This window comes from Laetiporus sulphureus (assembly GCF_001632365.1).
Source record: "Laetiporus sulphureus 93-53 unplaced genomic scaffold LAESUscaffold_4, whole genome shotgun sequence".
Lineage (NCBI taxonomy): Eukaryota > Fungi > Basidiomycota > Agaricomycetes > Polyporales > Laetiporaceae > Laetiporus > Laetiporus sulphureus.
In genome coordinates, this window is record NW_024468513.1 from 1357048 (window position 1) to 1376501 (window position 19454).

General features: G+C 53.9%; 11 protein-coding genes across 11 annotated transcripts; 4 read left to right on the plus strand and 7 right to left on the minus strand.

Moving 5' to 3' along the window:
* Positions 1-43: 43 nt before the first annotated feature.
* Positions 44-827, plus strand: LAESUDRAFT_672827 (uncharacterized protein; the record flags this gene model as incomplete). Its single annotated transcript, XM_040905505.1, has 2 exons — positions 44-746; positions 797-827. The coding sequence occupies one exon, from the start codon at positions 44-46 to the stop codon at positions 719-721; it is 678 nt and encodes a 225-aa protein (XP_040768829.1). The 3' UTR covers positions 722-746; positions 797-827.
* A 156-nt stretch (positions 828-983) lies between these two features.
* Positions 984-1351, minus strand: LAESUDRAFT_606314 (uncharacterized protein; the record flags this gene model as incomplete). The annotated part of the gene is made up of 3 exons (XM_040903120.1): positions 984-1049; positions 1114-1175; positions 1231-1351. Coding segments are annotated over 3 exons (249 nt in total), but the record flags the coding sequence as incomplete, so codon positions are not given.
* Positions 1352-1441: 90 nt separating this feature from the next.
* Positions 1442-2658, minus strand: LAESUDRAFT_721514 (uncharacterized protein). The gene has a single exon (XM_040908023.1). The coding sequence runs from the start codon at positions 2348-2350 to the stop codon at positions 1883-1885; it is 468 nt and encodes a 155-aa protein (XP_040768831.1). The 5' UTR covers positions 2351-2658; the 3' UTR covers positions 1442-1882.
* A 64-nt stretch (positions 2659-2722) lies between these two features.
* Positions 2723-3569, plus strand: LAESUDRAFT_672832 (uncharacterized protein). Its single transcript, XM_040905506.1, has 3 exons — positions 2723-2932; positions 3006-3252; positions 3317-3569. The coding sequence occupies exons 1-3, from the start codon at positions 2776-2778 to the stop codon at positions 3405-3407; spliced, it is 495 nt and encodes a 164-aa protein (XP_040768832.1). The 5' UTR covers positions 2723-2775; the 3' UTR covers positions 3408-3569.
* Positions 3542-4904, minus strand: LAESUDRAFT_755710 (aromatic compound dioxygenase; the record flags this gene model as incomplete). The annotated part of the gene is made up of 7 exons (XM_040912057.1): positions 3542-3785; positions 3840-3900; positions 3961-4000; positions 4060-4191; positions 4247-4414; positions 4470-4716; positions 4768-4904. 7 exons carry the CDS (start codon positions 4902-4904, stop codon positions 3542-3544), a joined length of 1029 nt encoding a protein of 342 aa, XP_040768833.1.
* Positions 4905-6015: 1111 nt separating this feature from the next.
* LAESUDRAFT_734759 (uncharacterized protein) lies at positions 6016-10515 on the plus strand (the record flags this gene model as incomplete). Its single annotated transcript, XM_040910539.1, has 7 exons — positions 6016-6860; positions 6914-9170; positions 9224-9411; positions 9469-9530; positions 9582-9845; positions 9899-10394; positions 10449-10515. 7 exons carry the CDS (start codon positions 6016-6018, stop codon positions 10513-10515), a joined length of 4179 nt encoding a protein of 1392 aa, XP_040768834.1.
* A 293-nt stretch (positions 10516-10808) lies between these two features.
* Positions 10809-12312, minus strand: LAESUDRAFT_755712 (cytoplasmic protein; the record flags this gene model as incomplete). The annotated part of the gene is made up of 3 exons (XM_040912058.1): positions 10809-11949; positions 12001-12160; positions 12219-12312. 3 exons carry the CDS (start codon positions 12310-12312, stop codon positions 10809-10811), a joined length of 1395 nt encoding a protein of 464 aa, XP_040768835.1.
* A 361-nt stretch (positions 12313-12673) lies between these two features.
* LAESUDRAFT_741379 (uncharacterized protein) lies at positions 12674-13994 on the minus strand. The gene is made up of 7 exons (XM_040911141.1): positions 13956-13994; positions 13684-13906; positions 13607-13623; positions 13397-13556; positions 13101-13343; positions 12834-13043; positions 12674-12774 (listed from the first exon to the last, which is right to left on the minus strand). The coding sequence occupies exons 1-7, from the start codon at positions 13967-13969 to the stop codon at positions 12757-12759; spliced, it is 885 nt and encodes a 294-aa protein (XP_040768836.1). The 5' UTR covers positions 13970-13994; the 3' UTR covers positions 12674-12756.
* A 400-nt stretch (positions 13995-14394) lies between these two features.
* Positions 14395-14697, plus strand: LAESUDRAFT_609323 (uncharacterized protein; the record flags this gene model as incomplete). The annotated part of the gene is made up of 2 exons (XM_040903148.1): positions 14395-14517; positions 14593-14697. Coding segments are annotated over 2 exons (228 nt in total), but the record flags the coding sequence as incomplete, so codon positions are not given.
* A 1009-nt stretch (positions 14698-15706) lies between these two features.
* LAESUDRAFT_365890 (uncharacterized protein) lies at positions 15707-16835 on the minus strand. Its single transcript, XM_040902181.1, has 2 exons — positions 16214-16835; positions 15707-16159 (listed from the first exon to the last, which is right to left on the minus strand). The coding sequence occupies exons 1-2, from the start codon at positions 16704-16706 to the stop codon at positions 15807-15809; spliced, it is 846 nt and encodes a 281-aa protein (XP_040768838.1). The 5' UTR covers positions 16707-16835; the 3' UTR covers positions 15707-15806.
* Positions 16836-17098: 263 nt separating this feature from the next.
* Positions 17099-18080, minus strand: LAESUDRAFT_721523 (ribosomal protein S13). Its single transcript, XM_040908024.1, has 5 exons — positions 18016-18080; positions 17781-17846; positions 17596-17729; positions 17294-17547; positions 17099-17240 (listed from the first exon to the last, which is right to left on the minus strand). Exons 2-5 carry the CDS (start codon positions 17817-17819, stop codon positions 17197-17199), a joined length of 471 nt encoding a protein of 156 aa, XP_040768839.1. The 5' UTR covers positions 17820-17846; positions 18016-18080; the 3' UTR covers positions 17099-17196.
* Positions 18081-19454: the final 1374 nt, after the last annotated feature.

A 19454-nucleotide genomic window follows, 5' to 3' on the forward strand; every position in this document is an offset into this window, starting at 1 on the left:
TTCCACCCCGACGTGCAAGTAGCACTCCCCGTCGCCGCGCCACATGGTCCGCAGCCTCATCCCCCGCTTTCCCATCTTTCGCGCCTTTCTTCCACGCATCGCACAGCCCATCCTCCCCCTCACCCGCTTCGCTGCCGCGCCCCCACTCGCAGGTGCACGCACACCCTCTACCACCCGCCTCTTCCACCACATCCCCGCCCGCCTCGCCTCCTCCCGGCCCTCCTCGCCTTCCCCCGATGACCCATCCTCACCCGACCCCCCGCCGAACGCCTCCATCTCACAGCGTCTCAAGCACCTCATAAAAACCTACGGCTGGTATGCGCTCGGCGTGTATATCTTTCTCTCCGTCGCAGACTTCACCGTCGCCTTTGCTGGCATCAACCTCATCGGTGCCGAGCACGTCTCCCGCGTTACCGTCGCCGTCAAGGACTATCTCACTCGACTCGTGCACTCACGGCCGCCAGAGCCTGGCAGGGAGGAGATGGAGAGCATGTCGTCGCATGCGAGCGCGGGTGGCCAGGAGAGTCTGTACGCCATGCTCGTGCTCGCGTACACTGTGCACAAGACACTATTCCTACCCGTCCGTGTGGGGCTGACCGCGGCACTCACTCCACGGCTGGTGCGCTGGCTGCAAGTAAGAGGTTGGGCAGGCGGGGCGGGCACGAAACGCGCTGCGAGGGAGATGCGCGACCGCATGCGCAGCGGGCGAGAAAAGGACTGAGCGATATCATGCGTCATATATACCGGTACGATCCTGCTCATTGTGCAATCCGCGTGCACGCTGACGTGCTAATAGTATTAGAGTCCGTATCCCTACTCATACACATTGAATAGATTACAACGGTCCTGCGAGAGCAGTATTTCATGGGAGCCCCATGACCCTGGGTTGTTATGGTGCTTAGGACGAGGGTGCTTCATCCTCTGCGGAGACGTATTCAGCGCGTCAGCTCTGGTGCTACAGGCGCGTGCGCCAGCTCACCTTTGAGAATTCCTTCCTGCACGAGTTCCTCGGCCTTCGGGCGCTGCTGCAGCGCGTGCTCCAGCTTGTCCTGCCATCATAGTGGACATTGTCAGATGTATGTACGCATTTCATGGGTTTCGGAGGCTGCCCACCTCGAGCTGAGACCGCTGCAACCGCTCCTTCGCCGCCTGCAAGGAGGGTGCTACGTGATCATCTACACCATCCGTTAGAAGATATGATTATCAGTAGCATGAGTGGCGCAGACGTACCCTTGAGGATGTTTCGCTCAATGAGATCGTGCTTGTCGGGCCGGTGGTTGAGATGGCGCTCGAGGCGTTCGGCAGCCTGCGGGTCGAGATTGATGGACTGCTTGCGCGCGGGCGCAGGTGGGCGGGAGACCTCCGGAGTGGCTGGCAGTGCGAGCAGTCAGCGCTCAGCGGCAGTGCGTTAGGTTAGTTGTGCGTGGTGTCAAGAACGTACACATGGTAGTTGATTGCTATATTGGAGAAATGGCTGTTCACGGAGGGAAGGGAATAGTCCTACTCAGGAGTGGGAAGGCGGAAGCAACAGGAGATGCGGCGCAGCGCGAGGCGAGGCGCCTTTATGTGGTCGGGCTCGCTCGCGCTGATCATCGCAACCGTCCTCGCGGCAACGGTGTGGAAGGCGCAGGCGGCGACCGGGGCACGGAACTTGCACAATGTTCTGGGCATGCGGCCCAGCCGGCACTCGAAACGAGGTACTGTGTTGTGCATGCACAGCCTTCGACTAATGGGCGAATGAATGAAGGCGGGCGTTCGCGAGCAAGGTACATGATAAGGAGAGTGACGTTGTAGAGGACGGTGGCCACATAGTAAGTTTAATTGTGTCAGTGATCTTAACGTATATACTCGAGCTCCCAGATTCTATCTATTCGAGCGTTCATCATAGCTCTCGGAATGACACACTCTGCCCGCGGCGCATCCGCTCCTCCCTATATTGCTGCACGAGCCGGCGCGCGTCTCGGATGCTTGCGCCGACCCTCCGCACCTCGCTCGCAACGTCATCCTCCATCGCTTCGAGGACATTCAACAGGCGGATAATATGTGAGGGTAGGATGTCCGACCCATGCGCAGAGGCTGACAGTGGTGTTCGTGATGGTGCCTGTGCTGGCGTTAGAGCTGGGGTTCGGGCTGGTGCAGAGGGGAGGGGTTTCTCCTGAGGCTGGTTTGCAAGACCAGCTATGCGTTGTTTGGGCAGTTTGGGTGAGAGGTGTGGACTGCCAATTTCAGGACATTTGAGTGTCAATGGCGAGGGTGAGGAGGGCGCCTCATGTTCCAACCCCGTGAGGAGAGGAGAGAGGGAGATGTTCATAGGTAGCTGGGGCGCGTAGGAGATGCGAGAGACGACCATGTCGAATAGTATCGTGGATTATACAAGAGTAATATACTTGGCGTTTAGTGAGAAGTCGTTAGATAGTTTGTACTCTTGAAAGAGCGGAAGAGAGGTTCGAGTAGGCTGGGCTGACGGGGGCTGGGCGTTGCGATTTTGACCGGGCTACCAAAGGTTACATCGCCTCGAGATGTCCGAGCGAGCAGAGATCATGCCGGCATGTTGCGGAACCACGTATAGAGTGTTGGAAACAGCCTCAGTAGCCGCAAGTGCCCGTACGGGCTATCAAAAGCGGTCGAGTACTTGTGCAATGCAGAAAAGAGAAACGCGGGCCACCCGATTCGTCGAAGTCGCGCATACGGTGGGCGCGCTTCCACCACGTGGCCGCGCTCGCACAGGCGCGCGGATGAGGACGGAGCCCAAAGTAATCCATCTCCTCCACGACAATGTCGCTCGCCAGGGCGGCAAGTGTACTCGTACGGCCAAGACAGGCTGCTGCCACTTCTCTAGCGCGTCGCAGGTCCGCTCACTCAGAGTCTCATGACGAGCATCATGACGCGCACCACGGCGAGCTCGAGGATATCGATGTGTACCCGAAGGAAGGTGCGTAGTACGAGCTCATCATGGTTTGTAATCGACCTGACAGCCCTTGCTATTGAATCTCAAAAATTGCTAGAGTTTACGGGCAAGCGTATGAGGCGCTTTCTCCTCCTCGCCTTTGGGGTCGTCGGATTCTACAAGTTTGCCCCCGCACCAGGCGAGGACAACCCCATCGCGCGTTTCATCGACCACTATCACACCCCGCCCGAGGTCTGGGAGAGAATATCGCGGAAACACCTGATGCTGGCCATGCAGGTCGCCGACGATAATCTGCTCGTCGCGACTGCGAAGCGGCCGCCTGTGCATCGATACCGTTCGCCAGAGTGAGTAGTCTGTTTGGCCAACGTTGTGTATTTTGCTGAGCACGACGGTGTATGGTCTATTCAGGAGGCTGAACATGTTCTCGGCGTACGGTAACCCCGTGGGTGGAATGGTGGACGTGAGCAATGCTGTCGTGAAGCGCGCTGGAGATTTCTAGAGATTGTACATGGATCACATTCTGCATATGCAAACTGATCGAACGCTCTTGTAGTCGTGGTAAAGGTGTACAAGACCCGTAGACGTGTATAGAACGGTAAGACACTGCGACCAACGGAAGCCACGAATAGCCGATCACAACTTGGCGGCCCTCCGGCGGCGGTGAAATTGTTGGACTTCCTCCGTGCTCGGCAGGATGAAGTCGTACTTCCACACCCACACCCTACCGGTCTTGACCTCGCCCTGCTTAAAGCCCATCTCCTCCCAGCGTTTCGGATTGCGCTCCTCGGTGACCTGGCAGATCAGCGACTTCCTCGTCGCGAAGACAGGGTCGGTGCCAAGGAAGGGCGAGTGGGCGGGGTATAGCGCGGTGGTAAGGCTGCAAGACAGCGTCAGTACGACGTGTCATCGTGCCGGAATGGGCTTGATTTACTCATCGAACCCAGGCGCTGCTAACAGGAAATGTATGTGCGCGGCACGATGGGGGTGGCGGCCTAAAGGGTCCCAATAATATGAATGAGGGGCGCGACTGCGAAAGCGTTGGAACATCTTACCAAGTGCGCGCAGCAACTCGCCAGACGGTCCATCGCTGGGCTAAATTATGCAAATTGTCTCATGTCCGAAGATTGCCTGTCATTCAATGCACCACGCACAATAGGATACGCTGTCGGAAGAATTCCGCAGTAACAGAAAGTGCCGTCGTCTTCCGCAAGGATTTTGCCACGGTCGTTGACTTCCGTGCCAGGATACTGTACGTCGTAAATCCCGTCACCGTCTGCTTGCCACTGAGGGGCTATTAGCGAGGTAACCAGACAGAGAAGCCAGAATTTAAGCACTCACGACATCGACCTTGGCGCCTTTGATGCCACGGCCCTTTGTGTCCTTGATGGTGCCGTAGAAGAACATGGGCTCACCCGTTGTCCCGGCTTTTGCAAGAGAAGCACCGGAAGGTATCTCTGGAGCATTCGGATAGTAAAACGGGCCAGCTTCGCAACTGTCCGTACAACCCTGGAAGGATCTCTTGTTCGCCAGAGGCTCATACAATTGACGTTGCAGGACATACCGCAGGCTTCGGATGGTTGAGCTCATCTACCAGCGCACTAAAGCCCATGATGTCACTCAGTAAGACGAACTCGTTCTTGTAGTCCGTGCTTTCTTTGCCACAGCGCGTAAGAAATTCCACCACTTTCGTCCATTCCGCATGGGTAAGCAGAGTCTCCCTGGCGAAACCATGAAGACGAGACACGAGCGCATTTATGAGCTGCAGGGTTCTTGGGTCCTTCGCCAGGCTCTTGTGGAGTTCCTGCACGCTGTAGGAGAATGTTTGTGTCGAGTGCCTTGAATGATTTGAGGAGACATACTGGTCTGTAACGGTGTAGCCGGTTTCCTCACGGAAATCCTTCTCCAGAGGCAAGTCCTTCGGTATCTCGTTCTCTAGCTGTGCTCTGATGGCGACGCCGACGCGAACAGGATCCTTCATCTGCTTTTCAGAGGCCATTGTGGGCGTGCGGTGTTAGCTGTCTGCGACACCATATCAGCGTGGTTTATATGTGGTCGCCCGTATGCGGTCCTCGCACGTTCGGCATAACAGATATTCCGGAAGCAGGGAAGAATGTGTAAGACGTGAAAGCAACTGGGCCTCGGCTCGCGCATCTTAGTGGTGTCTATAGCGTCCAATGTATAAGCAGCGACGCACGGGGAGCACTCGTGACCAAAACGGTGCGTTCGGATGACCCTGGCGTATTACAATTGCTCCATAATAAGCTAAAACATCTGATGGCACAGCCTGCACAGATTTATTTTTCCACGGGAAACCTGATGGAAAAATGGTGAAAATATCTTAAGTCTGGATATGGAAATAGTTTGGAAATCGGGTGGAGACAATTGAGTTATGTTACAATTGCTTCACCGAAACATATCAGTATCACATATTTTTGGACTGAAATATCTTCCTTTGGGAAATAGTTTCACTATTGCTGATATGTTTCAGTAAAACAATCGTAACATAATTTAATTGTCTCCGCCCAATTTCCAAACTATTTCCATATCCAGACATAAGATATTTTCACCATTTTTGCATCAGGTTTCCCGTGGAAAAATAAATCTATGCAGACTGTGTGGCTGATCATTTGAGAAACTCAGATGGCAAATATACGAGAGGCGTTCGAAGTCACCCATTCTCGTCTTTCCATCGCTACGTAAGCTGCACGATGCATGAATTTTTGGCAGGTTTCTGTTCGGGCACCTAGGACGTTGCTGCTCGTTGCTGGCAGCAGAGCGGATGTTGACGGTGGTCTGCGAGGGCCACGTGCCGCTCCATAGAGAATGATCTTACGTAAGCTTTAGCTGTGGCTGCAGCAACGCGGTTCGCTCGCCGTGCCAACGCTCTGACCCCGCGCGCGTCCATTCTCTTCTCGCTAGTCTGCCTGCCATTCCGTTCGTTTTCTCTCACCTCAGCAGCGCAATATACCCACTCTCCACGTATATGTCGTGCGCACATGGCTCATGGAAATATGCGTAGAACACGCTACACTGCCCTCTCTGTCGCGCTTCTCCTCTCGTCTCTCAATGGCGCCCTCGCTCAGACACCCTTGATCGACTTTGACCGTATGGGCGTGGTCGGCATAGCCGGTGCCTTTGCGGGTTTTGGCCTTTCTGACAACTCGAGTACTACCACGGCTTTCGACTCATCTACGGCCACGCTTCTTTCACGTTCTTACGGCGGTTCCCTTACGGCGCTTGGTTCAACTAATGACGGGGGCAACATCGTTGCTGGGTGCACTTTGAACGACGTCTTTTACTTTGGTGGCAATTTTACTTCAATCAACGGAACGCCTGCAACAAATGTCGCAGCATATACCCCATCATCCTCCTCGTTTTCCTCTCTCGATTCTGGAGGCCCGGATGGTCCTGTGCATGCACTCTACTGCGACACCGCCAACAGTACCGTATGGGTTGGGGGAAAGTTCTCGTCCCCAGGAGATTCGGTTGCGGTATGGGAATCAAAGTCGCAGAAGTGGTCGGCCCCAGCGTTTGGAGGATTATCTGGTGGTGTGGGAGAGGTGTTGTCCATCACGACCAATTCCTCCGGGACCAGCCTCTTTTTCACAGGTTCATTCACCACTTCGTTCGGTAACAGCAGTAGTGTCACTGTCAATACAACCAATAATCCCAATATACCATATTCTCCGGGTGCCTCATCCTTCTCCTCTTCGCTGGTCCCCATATCACTGCAAAATGCGGAGATCGTGGCGGCCCCGTCATCGGATGAGTCTGGCTTCGAAGATGTAGACAACATTTTGTGTCCATCAGGCTCTGATGGGCCGGGGTTCACATGGTTCGCTCAAGATGATGAAGTCGCGACGATCATCGTCCGAGCATACTCCCTGCTTAATGCTAGAGGTGTACGCCTTGGCAATACGTTCTTAGATGGAAGAGGTACAACCGGGTTTAGGTGAGAGAAAGAATGGTCCTCATGAGAAATATGATTGAAACGATGCCATTCAGTCTCACCACGATCCCGGACAATACAGTTCAGACATTGACCTATCTCGATCCCGAAACGGGAAGCGACCAGACGTGTACGGCCCTTTGTCCACTGTTGACGAACTCGTCAATCCCCTACCAAGACTTTCTGTTCAGCGATAACATCACCATCACGGGGTTTCAGCTAACCTTGTCCGAGTGGCAAGGTGCAGGGTCAGGCCTACACATCCTCCAACTGCTATCCTCCGGAGCGTTCGTATCTGCCATCGCTAGCAACAACACCGAGTCTTGCTGGGCCTCAGGTTCATCCAGCGTTTCATTTACGAAAACATGGACAGAAAAGCAAGCGACGACAGACATTCCTGCTACCATCGAGGCAGTTCTCGTGTCCGAGGTTGCAGTAGGCACATCTGCGTCCCAGGGCCCGAGCTTCACCTGGATGCCGTTCGTGTCGGCCGCTGGAGACTACAACGTGTATCTGTCCATACCGGGATGCGACGATTTCGGAGATTGCGATTCCCGTACGAGCGTCGAGGTGACCGTGTTCGCTGAGTCGGGTGCGAATCCTTGGGTCTCCACGATCTCCCAGCAGAACACAGATGACGAATGGATGTTGATCTACAGCGGGGCGGTCGAGCCGTCTTCGAGCGACTTCGCGTTGACGGTCTCCATGACTTTGGCGGACAATCCGACGGGCAGCGGACAGGGCGGCGATTATGAATTGGTGGCTGGGAACGTAGAGCTTGTATTGACCAACCCCACTACTGCTTCTCATCTCGCGCAAGAAACAAATGCGACCTCATTGGGCTCTGCAAATTCATTCGGGTTCTTTGAATGGCCGTTGGCGTCCACGTCATCTGTAAGCGCCACCGGAACGCTAGCAAATTCTTCGGAGACCGCATTGGACCAGATCGGCATCGACCTGTTGTCAGCCCTCGGTGGAAGTGCCAGTATATCCTCCTCTTCGGCGTCCATTTCTGCGGTTGTTCAGGATTCGTCAGGCGCAGTGTTCCTAGGAGGAGAGTTTACCCTCTCCAGCGGGACCGCATCGGCTACCTCCAACATCGTTGCATACAAGAATGGTGCATTGGCAGCATTATCCTCGAACGGCCTAAACGGTGCTGTGACGTCCCTCGCTCTCGATGGCCAGACGCTATTTGTCGGTGGTGCGTTCGGCGCCACGTCGTCCTCGTCCACAGCTTTGAAAGGTGTTGCGATGTATGACATTACAAAGGACGAATGGTCTGCACTGGGAGGCGGAGTTAATGGCGCCGTTGACAGCATTCTCTGTTCGAACGGACGCCTGCTAGTTGCTGGCAACTTCACAGAGGTGTTCTCCGCCACCAGCGTTGTTTTCGAGGAGAGCACGTCAGGGTTTGCTGTCTGGGACGTAGTGAACGGAACGTGGATTAATGACGGAGGCTATTTGATCGGGAACATGACCTTCGTCGGGAACGACTCATCTTCAGGCGGTAGCGAAGATGAATTGCAGTTCGTTGCCGGCAACGTGGAGGCGTCCCTCGAGTTCGGCGCGACTGGGTTCGTGATGCTCCAGAATGGTGCGAACGGTACGCCTGAAGTTTCAACACTCGGTGTGCGATTGGATGGTATCAGCGGCAACGCTACTTCGTCGAGCACGACCAAGAGACGTCGTTCACAAGTTACTCGGCCGAGTAGATCGTGGATACCAGGGATGGATGTATGGAGATTGTTCAAGCGTGATATTACGCTGGTGTCACTTCCAGATGCCCCTGCGGCTGCTTCGCCGGCAGTTCTCGCGGGCGCGTTCTGGACCAACAGCTCATCGAACCGAGAGGTGGTCATCATCGGTGGCAACTTCAGCTTCACTTCTTCGGGAGAAACGTGTCAGAACGTCGCCATCTACGACAATTCGACCGATACAATCAGCCCGCTCATAGGAAATCAGCTCAACGGGACTGTGCGGAGCCTCCTTGTTCTAGGAGACAGACTATTTATCGGCGGCGAGTTCACTCTTCAGGGCACGGATGCGAATGGCTTTGCTGTGTATAACCTTGCACAGCAGCAATGGGATTTGGTTGGCGTGCAGGCATTACAAGCGAGCTCGGGCTCCAGTGTCGTTGTACGGTCTGTCACGTCGTCTCTCTCACAGTCCGAAGTGGTCATTGTCGCGGGCACGTTTACACAAGCTGGGACGATCGCGTGCAGGGCCATCTGCTCGTACAATGCTAATTCAGAACAATGGAGCCCGCTCGGCAATGGGATACAAGGCGAAGTAGCGTCTGTTGCGTATGCTGGGGTATGTGATGAGTGCGACAATTAGACGTGATTTTGGCTGACTTGTATATACAGAACGATGAGAACGTTATCGTGGCTTCCGGCTCGATAGCTCTGGCGGATAGCGCTCCGGCAAACGTGGCGCTTTATACAATCTCGAACTCCTCATGGGCTGCGGTCGGTAACGGCAATGATCTGCCTGGTCCTGTCACCGCTGTGGCAGTGAACGACTACAACACGAGCAGCATATTTGCTGCTGGCAGGTGCGCCTCGCCTGATAGTATCTCCAACGGCGGACCGCTCATTGGGTATTCTTGCAGATCATCCGACAACTCGACCGCTTTCCTGTACTCGTGGAATGGCGAGACATGGTCTGATATCGGTTAGTGCGTCGAGATATGTCATCGGGAACTCGACTTATCCCCTGCCATAGGTTCAAGCTTCGAAGCTGAGACAGACGTAACACAATTGATCATGGTACCTCTACAGAATACACATTCTTCCAACAGTATCATACAGTCAGATCGCGTCCTCATGATCTCTGGAGCTCTATCGGCCTCCTTCGGCAACGCTTCATCTGCTCTGTTTGACGGGAAGAGCTTAGTTCCATACATCGTCACTGCGACATCTTCGGGAGCTGCGGGCGTAGTCTATGGCCTGATCCACTCGTACACGACGTTCAGCTTCAGTCAGCGACGTGAGCATTCCTCAGCTGGTTCATTACGCGTGTGTTTATGTTTTTTTTTCTAGATTTCCTCGCCACCGGAGTGGTCATCCTCATCTCGATAGCCATCTCAGCGGGAGTCGTGTTCTTACTCGTCTTGCTGGGCATTCTTTGGACTCTATTCTCCCGCCGCGGCGATAGACTAGGCAAGTACGACCCGGCTGAGTATGAGGACGATGATTCTTCAGCACACCGTCCGTCCTCCCTCCTCGCACATATCAACGCCGCCACTCGAGGCACCATCATCGGCGACGCCAGCGTCTTCGGGCCAGCGGCCGAGAAGGAAGGCGAGATGGCCACGGCTGGTAGGATGGCTGCCACAGCCGACCACGATCTGTTCGAGGCGGACGATGGCACCTATGTCCGTCCGGACACGCCGTCGGATGCTGCCAATGGAACGATGATCGGCGAGGACATGAATAGGACCGCTCACGCGCGGTATTCGTTTGAGGCCACTGGAGAGGGCGAGCTTCCACTTTCTGCCGGTCAGGAGCTTGAAATCCTAGATGATAGGGATGCTGCGTATGTCGTGAAGTTTTCCTGATCATTGCAATCTGACTGACCGAATCATTACAGATGGTGGTATGCACGCGACGTGCGTTCGGGGAGAGAGGGTGTCGTGCCAGCTGCCTACGTGTATTGATTTTCTAATTCTCTTTATGTCTGCGCTCGGAAACACTCGCTGTCGTCGCACTTGTCTCTGTTCGATACCCTTGGATATTATGGACACCAACTCTCTTACGATACTCGTAGCAGCCTGACAGCGGCCACCCACCAACTTCCGCTGCATTATGCTGAACAGTCATTAAATTATGCCTAATCCAGAGAATCTACGTATGGAATACAATAGTCAAGGTGCAATGATGTAGATGTGCATTGTGGGCTCACTGAGAAGCAGAGCAGTCAGCATTTTTGTTTGTGTCGGCGAGGGACGAATCAACTCACTTGCAACAGCGGATCTCGGAAGTGCTTCTGATTGTTGTTAATAAAGCCAATCTTCGTCTTGAAGTCCTCTCTCCGGCGCTGATCCCTGAACTCGCGCACATGCCGGCCAGCCTCGCGTGCTTCGCCCCGATTCCGCGCCTTCACCACGTCCGTGCCGGCGCCAAAGGCGCCGAACCCACCCTTCCGAGGAACGAGAGCATTGTTACTGTCGGCGAGCAGCCGTCGAACGAGGGCGGCACCCGAGTTGGGGTCCTGTGCTTTGCCAGAACGCGGTATGCGCGGCAACGACTGTTCGTAGTACAGACGCATGGAACGGTGGCCGATGCGTGCGCCAGAGGGGAGGACAAGTTCGTACTGTGAATCGCCGTACGTTACCTGGTTGTCGAGGAGATCGTCTTCCGCCTCGGACTCCTCATCGCTAGACTCCTCGTCGACCACCTCATCCACGTCGCCTTCGTCATCCACGTCCATCTCCTCCCACTCCTCGTGAGTGTCCGTCTCGCCTTCAGCCTTCGCGTGCTTATTCTTCTTTTTTGGCTCCTGCGCATCCGGGTACGACGACGTGAAGTCGTAGAAGTCGGACACCTCGAGCCGTTCCTCCTCAGAGTCATACGCGACCTTGCAGTGTCCCTTGTCAATCATGTGCTTCCGGACGGCTTCATGCGTGCGAAACTCCCGCCCCCGCTGGTTGCAATAGATGCACACGTTGCCGACAGCGATCTTCTCGCCAAGATAGGCGATGAGTCCGACTAAGTCGACGAGGAATTCGGCGTCGGGGACGAAGAATGAATGTACATTTAACATGTGTGTGAGGTTGTCTTGTGGAGAATCCGATGATGATGAGCAAAAGAGACATTGATTAGGTGAGAGGCGTGCGCGAGCGGCTGCGACCTTCTCGTCGATGGTCTGTTCAATTTGCTCTTTAGTAGCGTTCGCATCTACAGAGAGTGCGACGGTAATCGGCCGTTGTGAAGGGACCTCAGCAAGCTCTGTTGATACTTCTGTGGGGGTCCCACCAGCCGTTCTTTCTGTATATGGTACTTTTAAGTTCGACGCAGCCTTGAGCTCGCTTTCCCTGTGTTTGCGGGAGCTGAGGTGATTTCGGTAGGCATTCTCTGTCGTGTACGACTTGCTGTGTGACTGTCAGAAAATTGGTAAACAATGAAACATGCAATGCACTCACCCGCATGCGTCGCAGGTAGATCCTTTTGGAGAGACTGTAATGGCCGTCTCTGCTTTCCGTTCAAGCACTTTTTGATTGAAGACGGTCGCGCTGACGGGAGGCAGGCCCGCCACACGCCGTTTCATGTTATACCTGTGATGATCAGACTTGTAGTGCTCGCCTGCGACATAGGAGCTTGTGAGATGCAAGATACGAAAGAATGGATGGGAAGGACTCACGTTGGTCTTCCGCAGATGTGAATGCAGTGGTGCAAGACAAGCAGGTAAAGAAAGCGACATGCTGCTCCTGATGTAGCCCTGTCATCGCCGACATCGTTTCAGATCGAACAGAAGTGGGAGAGGGAGAAGGAGAAAGAGCGAGTAGAGAAATTGTGCTTTGATGTGGGCGAGGATATTAAGCTTGTGACGGCGTAGGAGCGGAATGTGACAACGTGATGACATGTGACCCGACTGGCCACCAGTGCACGCGTCGACCAATCCCCGTACGGATGCACACAACCAATCGCAACCCAATCACACATCCGGCTACGATTGGCTTCATAACACTGACGGCAGCGTTGTCCAATAACAAAGCGACGCCTCCAAGTGAAGCGAGACAGTTCTATACTCTTGATTGACTGCTGACAGAATGAACGTACAAAAGTCTTGCGGAACGAGACAGCTTAAGGAATCGACGCTCGCACATACTCGCACAAAGTCAAAGACATGAGTGACAAAGGAGGCAGTAGCCTCATATTACTCCTCCGTAATGCATTAATCAGACCTTTGTGCTGCCCTAGAGATCTCGGTCTCGTGAGCGAACGAGCGAACATCAAGAGGAACACGATAGCTCACCATTACCGGCATACCGAACCGCTCTGCACGCTTCCTTCGTCGTTCCATCTCTTCCGCATCGACAATCTCGACTGGGGGTGCAGCACGCTTCCTGCCATTTGTCCGCCGGCCATTCTGCTCAGCTGGTGCCGCTCCCCCCTGTTGCTTCGGTTGCTGCTGCTGTTGAACGAGACCAAACCGCTTGGCGCGGGCTGCCAGCTTCTCCGGGTCCTACCAACGCGACAGATATGTGAGGCTGGCAACGGAGGAATAAGACGAGACACGCACATCGGAAGGCGTATTCTTGGATGATTTTGCAGAACCACTCGCTGTCGCTGCAGCCCCAGCTGGCTTTGCGTCCGCCTTTGCCTTTGCCTTCGATAGCTCGACCAAGGGTACTTCGAATCGCGTCGCGCGTGCCTTGCGCTTCTCCAGCTCCACATCCTCTGATGACTTTCTCTCAGCAGACTGAGACGTAGATTCAGATGAAGGAGCAGCTGTGGTAGCGAATTTTGTTTCTGCCACTGTGGCCTTTGTCGCGAATAGCTCAGCAACGAACGGGGAATGAGCAACGCAGTACTCACCGGTTTTGCGGGGGACAATGACGCGACTGTTGGAACTGCTTCAGATGCATACTCTGAAAGATTAGGATGAGCGGGAGTAGACTCGGTCTTCTGGGTCGATTCAGTTGTCTGAGTCGCAGGTGGCTCTTGTGACGGAACATCGTCTAGATTCCAGTCCACGCTAGTGGCAAAGTCAGTCATGGGCTATGATGAACTGCGGAGGCGACACACTCTTCAGGAGGAGCGAGCTATGTACGGCCAATGCGCGTAAGCGGGGGAAGCCAATTGAGACATAATATGCCACATACCAGGTCGTCGCTCTGGACGGAGGTGGAGTCGACTATGGGTGGCAGAGTCCCGCCTTTGGCCGGGTTTGAAGGTCTGGAAGGCGAATGCTGGGCATTGTAGACCTCGAGGGCGGCGGGAGACGCAAGAACACGGGCGATGAGGTCCTGTTTGTTAGCTTTGCTGGGGACGGAGACGTTGGCCTTTGCGAGGATGTCCTTGAGGTCGACAACCTTGAGTGCCTTGCTGGTGAGATGGATGAGGACGCGTGTGGACAGAGGAGGAAAGCACTTACAGCTTTGCGTCCATGGTGGTTGTGTTGAGAGAGTGTGGCGGCGAGCACGTGGGCGTTTGGGCCAATGGGTGTGCCACCAATCAGCGGCTCTCTTGGGTGGACCACTCACGCTCAGGCTCACCAATGGATCCCGTCGATCACCTCTTCAATCCCAATCCCTATAACCCATACCGTACGTGCTCTCCTCATCGTCGTCGACGCCGTCGCTCACGTCTTTCTAGCTCACCATCAGGCTCACCTCTATAATTTTTACCCCCCGCAGCAACCGCAGCAGCCCCACCACTCCCGCCAGCCCTCCCCTCGCCCCTCGCCCTCCGCGACTCCCATCCCCCACTCCCCGCACGACCTCTTCCTCCAGCACCCCCAGCAGCACCCACAGCAGCCTCTACCCGAGCAGCATGAGCACCGCGACCCGGATCCCCCCGTCGACCAGATCCAGGATGATCAGCCCCTCGACGAGGAGCCGCTCTACGTCAATGCGAAACAGTACTATCGCATTCTCAAAAGACGCGTAGCTCGTGCTCGTCTAGAAGAGCTACACCGCCTCTCGAGGCAGAGAAAGGTACGTCGCGCTGTCTGCTCCTATCTTTCTTTCCCTCCTGACACGACGCGCGCCTCCCACGCGCTCTCCCTCCAGCCATACCTCCACGAGTCCCGTCACAAACATGCGATGCGACGCCCCCGCGGCCCCGGTGGTCGATTTCTCACCGCAGAGGAGATAGCTGCCCAAAAGGCAATCCAGGCATCCGAAGCAGGCCCGTCCGCTTCCACTTCCCAGGATGGGGACGACGACGACGCTGAACCCGCTGACAGAGAAGACAAGGATATTGAAATGTCTATAGAAAGTCCTGCAGACGTCAAGCCGGCCTATCAGGCCATACAACCCCAACAAGCAGGCTCCCAGCAAGATCAGGCGCGTCCCACGGTTGCAGTTCAACCGCACCTGCGGCCCCGCCCTCAGACTGCACTCCAGCAGCCAACCCACCCTCAAATGCAGCCGCAGCCCCAGATGTCCTCGCAGGTCATGTCGCACCCGCCGCAGGCGCAGCCGACCGGCCACTTGCAACCACAATCTCACCCTCAGCCCCAATCGTCCCAGGTGCACCAGCCGATCCGGTCCCCCTACGAGCATCAGCTTTCCCTGGGACATAACAATGGGCCTATTAATCTGCTTCATGTAGGGTTCCAACATACCCTTTCTCACCCAACGACCCCCACTTCTGTCTCCCCTCATCCGGGCATGTCGGATGCGATGCAGCCTCGCGAGCATATTCGCCACGGGCAGTCCCACCATGAGCATGCACAGCATGATCACTCCCGACACATGGGACCGTCATCCTCGTCGTCGAGCATGGGCAGCCATCTGTCTCAAATTTCACCGTCTTCTCAGTCCGTCTCCGCTAATGTGACGCCGGCTCCTTCTGGCATCAGTCTCCGCGCACCATATGCCGCCATGCAAATGCACCACGTTCCTCATCCCCACGCGCATGCTCGTCACCACCATTCATACATCAACAATCTCGAGAGGCTTTACCCCGAGGACCGGAGTGCGGCGATGAGCATCGCCGCAGAGTCTCTCAAAGGCGATGTGCAGCAGAGGGCTAATGACATGATGCACTATGGCGGTACCGCAGGTTCCTCTAGGAGATAGCAATTGCCCGCCATGCCGGACCACGTTTTCTTCGTTCTACCTTTTGTCTGTCGTCATGCTCTCACTGATGGTTGCTGTGTTGCGTATGCATAAATATCGTTCAGCGAGATAGGTTGGTTTTAGATTCTCTAGTTAGGTGCGCTCCTCAAGTAGCACGCCCCTGTACTTCTGCTTCAGCCAAAATGGAATGATTCACTTCGCTACAGCAGCTCTATCTCCATTGCATCATCCGCCTGAGCATCCATCGTATCATCCACGTCCAAAATTGGGACGTCCTCGTCCACGACTGCCGCTTGGATATCCTCCTTCTTCTTATCGCTTTCCCGTACATCATCTTCAGGTTCGGTAACGTGTGACACGATCAGTGGTCTGAACAATACTAGAGCTTTGCTCGTGTCTGACTCTTGAAAATTATCAGACGGTAGCGTCATAGCTTGCTTTGAGAGTCGATCAAGGAGAGCTGGCGAAACGGTTAGCTCGCCATCTTTCTTCGGAGGTATCTCCGACTCTGAATCCTCCGTGTCCGAGCCCTCGAGATCGGTGATGACGATGCCTACCGACGCCATCAATGCAAACTGCTGGAGAATCATACACATTGACAACTTACGATCTTTCTCTGGCTCATACCACGATCGGTTCTTCATTTGGACATCTGGCAGTTCGTATGTGGACTCAGAAGACGTCGGCTCCTCGATAGAGCCCGGGAGAACTATGGGCTGTTGAGACACCCCGGAATACGTCGGATAGGAGGGCGCGGGTGTCGGCCATGATGTTTGTGGTAGTTGCGCCCATCCGCTCGGTTGACGGATATTGTTCGATGCCAGAGGCGTAAAAGACGAGTCTTTTACTGTAACGCCACTACAGCCCTGTGGAAAACGCGATGCAGACGGGAACGCTCGCCCATCGACATGGTTCTCCAATGAGAGCTGCGCGAGACCGTGCTCGAGGACGTCGCATCTGCGACGCTTTGCATGGGCTGCAGGAGGAGGATGAGAGTCGCGTGCGATTGCGGAGATGTCGTCATGTTCGAACGTCTTGCGCTTGTGAGAAGGCATGTAGCACCTAAGGCGATTGTCCGGGTGACGCATCCAAGCAGCCATTAGTACGATTACAACGGTCAGGCCTGGACGAAGAGCCTCTTTCAAGTGCAACTCGGACACAACTCGGACACGAATCTAGAACAATGAGGTAACCCTCGGAGAGATTGGAGAAGTATTTGAGTTCGGCACGGGGCGGTTTCTCGCATGAATGCCATTTTTTATAGCCTCATATATTTGTTTTGGTCTTTTGCCTTTTTTTAGACAACAAGTTTACCTCTGTGACAACATTCACTTTGATGATTCTTGGTTTAAGATATGGACAGGATAATTAATATTTAACTACAGTGGCAAGTCAAGTCCTAAATTTAGGGTATGCAACACTGATTGCAATGTGATGTAAATACATTTCACAAAGGCAAAACATGATAAATCGCATCATGTCTGGATTGAAAGGCCGAAATAGCATGATAACCGTAAACAGATACTAGACATATTGTGACAGCAGGAGGCCTACAGCCCGATCCCCACCGCCAACCGGAGATGTACAAGCTTAACCACGCTTCTTCGACACACCGACCGTTTTGCCACGACGACCTGAGTAACATCGTGAATAGAAGGGGGCACCGTGAGCAGGTGACTGGACGTACCGGTCGTCTTTGTATGCTGACCCCTCACACGGAGGCCCCAGAAGTGCCGAAGACCACGGTGCGCGCGGATCTTCTTCAGCCGCTCCAGGTCCTCACGGAGTTTTGAGTCGACACCGTTGGACAAGATCTGTGAGTTCTTGCCGTCAATAATGTCTCGTTGTCTGTTCAAGAACCATGTTGGAATCTTGAATTGAGTGGGGTTTTGAATGATGGTGACAAGACGCTCGAGCTCATCCGAGTTGAGATCGCCGGCGCTACGAGTGAATGAGCACTGGGGTAGCATATTGTGCCGGAACACATACCGCTTGTTCAAGTCCACATCGGCCTTCTTGCAGACCAAGTTGGAGTAGCGACGACCGACACCTTTGATTTCCGTCAGAGCGTACATGATCTTACGCTTTCCGTCAACATTGGTGTTGAGGAGACGCAAGATGTGCTGCATTGGCTCCGTTAGGGATTGTAAGTCTTTGTCTCAGCACATTCATACCTGGAATTGCTGATGGGCCTCGGGAACGACGAGAGACATGATGCCAGCGGGAAGAAGTGAGGTGCTCTAGGAAAGATGATAACGTCAGCAATCCGTCTAGCTACATCCGACCTTGCATGGTGCCATCCATCCAACAAACGCTTCAAACCGAATCGGCTACACCGTCTGAGTACGGCAACAGCAGCACGCATCTCCAAAGGGACGCCAGATGAACGAGAATGAACGAGATACTCACATAAAGCTCGATGGTGCCAACAACGGGGTGAGCCCGACGAGGGTCAACGCAATCGGCCAGACTCGGCAAAAGCCGACGCTGCCGAATTCGGTATCATACCTTACACATGGTACAATAAAATGAATAATTAATCGGGTTTAAGATCTCAACCGAACAACACATCATTTGTTTCACAATTTTTCCAGGACTTTATACTTAGCCACAAATTTTCTATCGGTTTCCTATGAAAAGTATTCCACGCATGATCGTATGGGCTGTATTAGCGCCTCTAATTCGCATGACGATGTTGTTGGAGCCATTGGCCCACACCCCAGACATGGGGCCATTTTTCTGCATGTAAAATGGAAAGAAAATGTGAATTAGTATTATAAAAATTGGGTATCTATTTGTCAAACCGGCAGATTGCTTTACACATTGGGCATTTGTAAATGATAATGGGATTATAAAATATGCTTAACCATATCGTAAGGGCAAATCTTATGTCTATTTCATGAATTTAACACAAGGATTTACGCACACTACAATTAATGTCACAGATTTTGGATATATGATGGGCAACCACACTTTTGCATACTTTGTCTTTTAGAAGGCACTTTGGAACTTATTATCACACAGGATATGCATAGATGGCAGATTATGACTCATTATTTGCGCTCGTGACAAAGTACAGACGACTAACTACTGTCTTTTTAAGACATAGATCAGGTCATTATACGACACCGTGATCTCCACCGGCTGCGGACGCGGCTTTTTCTTAGACCTCCAACGAGGCAGCTTCGCTTGAGGCGGCCGTAACAACCATGTCCCCTCGCCACCTGATACTACAAATGCCACTGTACCGGTATGTTCACCTGCGATGACCAGGGCATCATTGTTGATTTTGGGAGGGCATGTCTCGAACGACGTCGCAGGAAGTGTGTATCTTCGATAAAGCCCACGTCCTAGGTACGATTTCACGGGAAGCTGGTCGAAGCCGGACAAAGCTAATGTCTCGTCGATACAAAGGTCGACTTCGCAGCGCCTGTTGTCGACAACGCGGATGTGTTCGGTGCCGCGTATCCTAAGAGGAAGCGTTCGAATCTTCGGTAACGCTTCACGCACTCGTGGATCTGATAAAAAGACATCGAGGCTGACAGACTCTAAACAACATATCGCATGAGTAATATTCCGGATTGGAGATGTCGCAATTCAGACTTACCGTGAGTGGCAGGAGATTTCGCATGTGAGATGGTGGAAGGAGCACTCGAACTCGAAGCAAGCTGATCCAAGATTTCTTCCACCGTAACAGGTTCTAAAACATACCGCATGAGTGATATTCCGGATTCATCGCGATCCCGAAAACTTACTGTCAGGTGGAGGAGGCTTTTCAGCTGGAGCGGTGGAAGGACCACCCACATTTGCATCACTCGCATCTGCACCACTCGCCTCTGCAGCAAGTC

Coding starts and splice junctions, on each gene's coding strand:
- LAESUDRAFT_741379 (XM_040911141.1), bottom strand. Junction 13,344..13,396: donor CATTGTCCCCCGCAAAACCG/GTGAGTACTGCG, acceptor TTCGCGACAAAG/GCCACAGTGGCAGAAACAAA. Junction 13,044..13,100: donor CCAAGAATACGCCTTCCGAT/GTGCGTGTCTCG, acceptor TCGCGTTGGTAG/GACCCGGAGAAGCTGGCAGC.
- LAESUDRAFT_721523 (XM_040908024.1), bottom strand. CDS start 17,819: ATGTCTCTCGTCGTTCCCGAGGCCCATCAGCAATTCCAG. Junction 17,730..17,780: donor AGGCCCATCAGCAATTCCAG/GTATGAATGTGC, acceptor GAGCCAATGCAG/CACATCTTGCGTCTCCTCAA. Junction 17,548..17,595: donor GATGTGGACTTGAACAAGCG/GTATGTGTTCCG, acceptor ATTCACTCGTAG/CGCCGGCGATCTCAACTCGG.
- LAESUDRAFT_672832 (XM_040905506.1), top strand. CDS start 2,776: ATGTCGCTCGCCAGGGCGGCAAGTGTACTCGTACGGCCAAGACAGGCT. Junction 2,933..3,005: donor CGATGTGTACCCGAAGGAAG/GTGCGTAGTACG, acceptor AAAAATTGCTAG/AGTTTACGGGCAAGCGTATG. Junction 3,253..3,316: donor CATCGATACCGTTCGCCAGA/GTGAGTAGTCTG, acceptor TGGTCTATTCAG/GAGGCTGAACATGTTCTCGG.
- LAESUDRAFT_721514 (XM_040908023.1), bottom strand. CDS start 2,350: ATGGTCGTCTCTCGCATCTCCTACGCGCCCCAGCTACCTATGAACATC.
- LAESUDRAFT_365890 (XM_040902181.1), bottom strand. CDS start 16,706: ATGGCTGCTTGGATGCGTCACCCGGACAATCGCCTTAGGTGCTACATG. Junction 16,160..16,213: donor GTATGAGCCAGAGAAAGATC/GTAAGTTGTCAA, acceptor TGGCGTCGGTAG/GCATCGTCATCACCGATCTC.